At 37.4% G+C, this 4637-nt stretch overlaps 1 protein-coding gene across 1 annotated transcript in view; it reads left to right on the top strand.

Moving 5' to 3' along the window:
* Window positions 1-4637, top strand: part of SRPK1 (SRSF protein kinase 1) — a 97879-nt gene that overhangs the window by 77966 nt on the left and 15276 nt on the right. Inside the window, 1 exon segment of the mRNA XM_012646634.1 lies at window positions 512-619. Within this exon segment, the coding sequence (XP_012502088.1) occupies window positions 512-619 (108 nt within the window).

Here is a 4637-nt window from a genome sequence, read left to right as displayed (position 1 = left end):
AAGGGAGTAAGGTGGGCAGGAGAGAATGAGGACAAGAATTCTGTGTAGATGGTGGTAGTGGTTATAAGCTTTTTTAAACTTGAAACCCCACATCTTTTATTTCCTCATAGTGAGCACATAGCAAGGAAAAGTTTGAATTGAACCTAAATTAGTGTCATTTATTTGTCGAAGTGCAATTTATTAATTTTATACAAGTGAACAACTTAATTTTTGTTTAGGGTAAGAGTTGTCCATTTCTTAAAAAGCTATTGTTTTTTCCTAAATCCGTGTATCTGTATTAAGTTTAGAATCATTTGTTTGCAAAAATAATTTGAATAACCATGTGTAAGGCAAAGGCTTGTTTGGAGCCAATAGCATCAAAATTATATTTAACAAATAAGCTAAATGGAAACTTTGGTTTGGGAAAAGCTTCAGAGAATTTATTTTTCATCTCCATTATTAAGCAATCTTGCCTTGTTACTTTTTAGAGTGAATGAATTTTTGAATACTATTTTCTTCTCCATTTACTCAGCACAAACATTTCACTGAAGATATTCAAACAAGGCAGTATCGCTCCCTGGAAGTCCTAATAGGATCTGGCTATAATACCCCTGCTGACATTTGGAGCACGGCATGCATGGTAAACTATTTTTCCCCTTAACCTTTGCTTGTTAGGTGGTAGTTACATATCTCACCCTGTTTGCTAATTTCAATAGACTAGCAAATTAACAAGCAGTAAAAGAACTTATCACAGGTGATTCATTACAGGTGCTCTCAATCCTATGTCTGGAGAAGTCTAAATTCGAAAATCTTTTATAAACATCTGGTATTCCATTTGGTTACTGCCAAGTTCCTGTTAGATGAAGGAACCAAATATTTCTTACTGCAGGTTGTTGGGAGGAAAAAATTAAAAACAACTGCTATAAGATGGTGTTGGTTTTGATTAGGAGCGTACAAGTTTCCTTGCCCTTTTTGCACTGATTTATTTTCAGACCAGGAAACCCCTAGAAACTGCTTCATTCTGAACAATTGAGCAGCTCTTCAGACATTCTGGCGACTCATGAAATGGGAAGCCCAATCATCCAGAGATTCATAAATTGCTGCTTTGTCCCTGGCAAGCAACTACTTAAGTGGTCAGATTTTATTTGATACTAAATGATTTTTCGCTAATAGCCTCATGTTAGAATGTGTTACATTGTTTCTTAAAATGGAGTGTATGCTCTTTGAGATCTTTCCTTTCTTTTATCACAATTTGTAATAGTGTGTTTATTTGTTCACTTGTTTCTCTTTTACTATGTTATAAGCACCATGCTGTCAGGAATCATGTCTGTATGTATAGCTAAGTGTCTGGATTCATTGCCTGACACATTTTGAGTGGGTGCTTGCAATGCATTTCCTAGGCTGACTACCCAGAGTTACTGCAGACTTCATAGCTTAAGGGCATGGTTCCCCACGATTGCCCTCTCTGCAGATACCAGCCACAAGTCTCGGGGTCTACAAGTCACCTGCACTTCTAACCAACTGACTATAAGTGGGGGGTTTCCCGTACCTCCTCAGAAAGTGCTAAGCTTACTATATTGTATTATAACTGAGAAAGTACCAAACATGAAGCTTCTGTGTCCTCAGGACTCGTTACCTTCTTGGCACATTGATGTGTATCACCAAGCAGGGAAGTTCACCAAGCTTCAGGTGCCCAGGATTTATTTTATTGAGATTTCATTACTTAGACGTCACTGATTAAATCATTGGCCATGTTGTTGAGCTGGATCTTCAGTCCCTCTCCCTTGCCTAGAGATTGGGAGGTTGGAAATCCCCAAGCCTCTGTTCACATGGTTAGTCTCTGCAGCATGTCCATATCCAGCTTCCATCCTGGAACTATCTGGGGGCCTACCGTAAGTCACCTTATTAGTACAAACAGGTATGGTCCAAAGGCCCACTATGAATAAGAAAAACACTCCTATTGCTTGGAAATTTCAAAGATTTAGAGGCTTCCTTCCAGGAAACAGGGACAGAGACCAAACAATTTCTTCATGATACAATAGTGCTCAGTAAATATTTGTGGGCCATCAAATGAATGAAGAGAAACATATACTCTCATTTCAGTTAACATTTACTATTCACAGGCAACTCGGGGAAAAAATTGAGAAAGAGGTTAGATAACAGTTCCAACCTGTTTTAGGTCATGGATTTTTTGATGCTTACATTCTGAAAAACTTTGTCTTTAAAAGTAGTAGAGTTAAAACCATAGTGTTAATGTGGCATGACTAATGAAGTACTTTGGGAGGCCAAGGCAGGACGATTGGTTGAGCCCAGGAGTCCAAGACCAGCCTGGGCAACATAGTAAGACCTCATCTCTACAAAAAATAAAAAAATTATATAGGCACATGCCTATAGTCCCAGCTATTTGGGAGGTTGAGGCAGGTGGCTTGCTTGAGCCCAGGAGTTCAGGGCTGCAGTGAGCTATGATCACACCACTGCACTCCAGCTTGGGTGACAAAGTGAGACCCTGTCTCCAAATAAATAAATAAATAAATACAGTAAGGTTTTTTTGGTATTGTTGCAGAAAATGAAGGAATATTGGGATAAAATTTCAGATGTCGTTCTTAGAATTATGTTAATTTGCTACAAGAGAATGAGGACCTTGGTTTCTTTTTGTTATTCCATATTCCTATCTTGTTTAAAGGCAGTAGATCCTACTTGGTATTTAACATAGTATTTCTAAGCTCAAGCTTAAGAAGTAAGGCAAAAAGATATAGGGGAAATTAATCTTGCCTTGTAGTTCTGGACTCACATGTCAGAATTTTCTCGACCAAGCACTTATCTGACATGAGACAATATCATAAAAACTTGAGCCCTGTTGTTCTCCAAATTTCTCTTATTTTGATAATAGACTTAGAAAATGTTGCTTTAAATCTGGTTAAACTCAGAGTAAAAATAAATACTGGAGTATCAGAAGTGCCTGGAAAGATTAATCATTCCACATTTGATTTAATTAATTGATGGAAAGATTGAGGCTCTTTCTAAGAGGTAAAGAGACAAGTTGACAGATTGCCTACCACACTGGTGATTTAGTCAAAGTTAGAAGGGAAATTATAAAAAGGGAAAGGGGAAAATATCTGTGAAAAACATTAAGAATTAATAGTCTCCAAACATTGGGGTCAGGACAGGTAGGACCATAACTGGCAGGATGAGGATATTTTCCTCTCTGGCCTTTTAACATCCTCTACCTCCCCCTGTGGAGAAATATATTTATAGTTCCCAGTTGTCTTCCTTTTCTGGTAAATTCCTTTCTTTAAACAATTGCTTTCTGGGACTTGTTCTTTTCCTTTTTTATCTTTTGCTCTCTGAAATTCAGGGCAGGATTTATGGGACTCCCACTCGTACTTATGAGAGGCTCTGTGAATGCAGCTATACATAGGTAGGAAATGGGGTGAATTGCATATCCTTGTCCACCCCAGAAGTTGGCCCATAACTAATAGAGAGTACGATTAGGGGAAAAAAAACTAGAGAATATATAGTTGTCCCTCAATGTTTTGGGGCATTGGTTCCAGGACCCCCTGTGGATGTGGAATCTATGGATGCTCAAGTACCTTATATAAAATGATGTAGTGTTTGCGTATAACCTGTTTAACCATATAGCTAATGTAAGATCGTAACAGAAATGAGACGTGGTAGTGTATGGTTCACCACTAACAATAAGGTACTCTTCTAACGTTTCTATAAACAGTTACAGTGTAAAACTAAATTCCCTCCCCCCTTTTTTTCCTATTGTTTTTAACCCTTTGGTCAGTCATCTCCTGATTTTTCCCAGCCTCAATAACCACCATTCTACCCTCTGCTTCTATGAGTTCTGTTGTTTCAGATTACATGGACAAGTGAAAACGTGCAGTATTTGTCTTTCTGTACCTGGCTTATTTCACTTAGCATGATGTTTTCCAATTCTGTCCATATTGTCACAAATGACTGAATTTCCTTCTTAAGGCTGAATTGTATTTCCAGTGTGTATAGAGGTTGAGTATCCTTTATCTGAAATATTGGGACCAGAAGTATTTCAGATTTTGGATTTTTTTCAGATTTTGGAATATTTACAGAATACGTACTGGTTAAGCATCCCTAATCTTAAAATCCAAAATTGGAAATGCCCCAGTGAGCATTTACTTTTCATGTCAGTGCTCAAAAAGTTTCAGCTTTTGGGGCATTTCAGATTTCAGATTTTTAGAGTAGGGCTGCACAATTTATATATGCCACCTTTGTTTTAAATCCATTTATGTATTGATGGACAGTTGGGTTGATTCTATAACTTGGCTATTGTGAGTAATGCTGCAATGAACATGTAAATGCAGACAACTCTTGCAGACAAACTGATTTTAAATCTTTGGGTAAATACCCAAAAGTGGGATTACTTTATCATGTGGTAACTATTTTTAGTTTTTTAAAGAACCTTCATACAATTTTCCATAATGGTTGTACAAATTTACATTCCCACCAACAGTGTATAAGCGTTCCCTTTTCTCCATATCCTCGCCAACACTGAATATCCTCGCCAACACTGAATCTTTCATCTTTTTGATGATAGCCATTCTGACAGTTGTGAAATGATATCTCATTGTGGCTTTAATTTGCATTTCCATAGCTATTAGTGACATTGAACATTTTTT

The sequence above is a fragment of the Propithecus coquereli genome, unplaced genomic scaffold (assembly GCF_000956105.1).
Source record: "Propithecus coquereli isolate 6110/MARCELLA unplaced genomic scaffold, Pcoq_1.0 Scaffold248, whole genome shotgun sequence".
NCBI lineage: Eukaryota > Metazoa > Chordata > Mammalia > Primates > Indriidae > Propithecus > Propithecus coquereli.
This window is presented reverse-complemented; position numbering and strand designations above follow the sequence as displayed.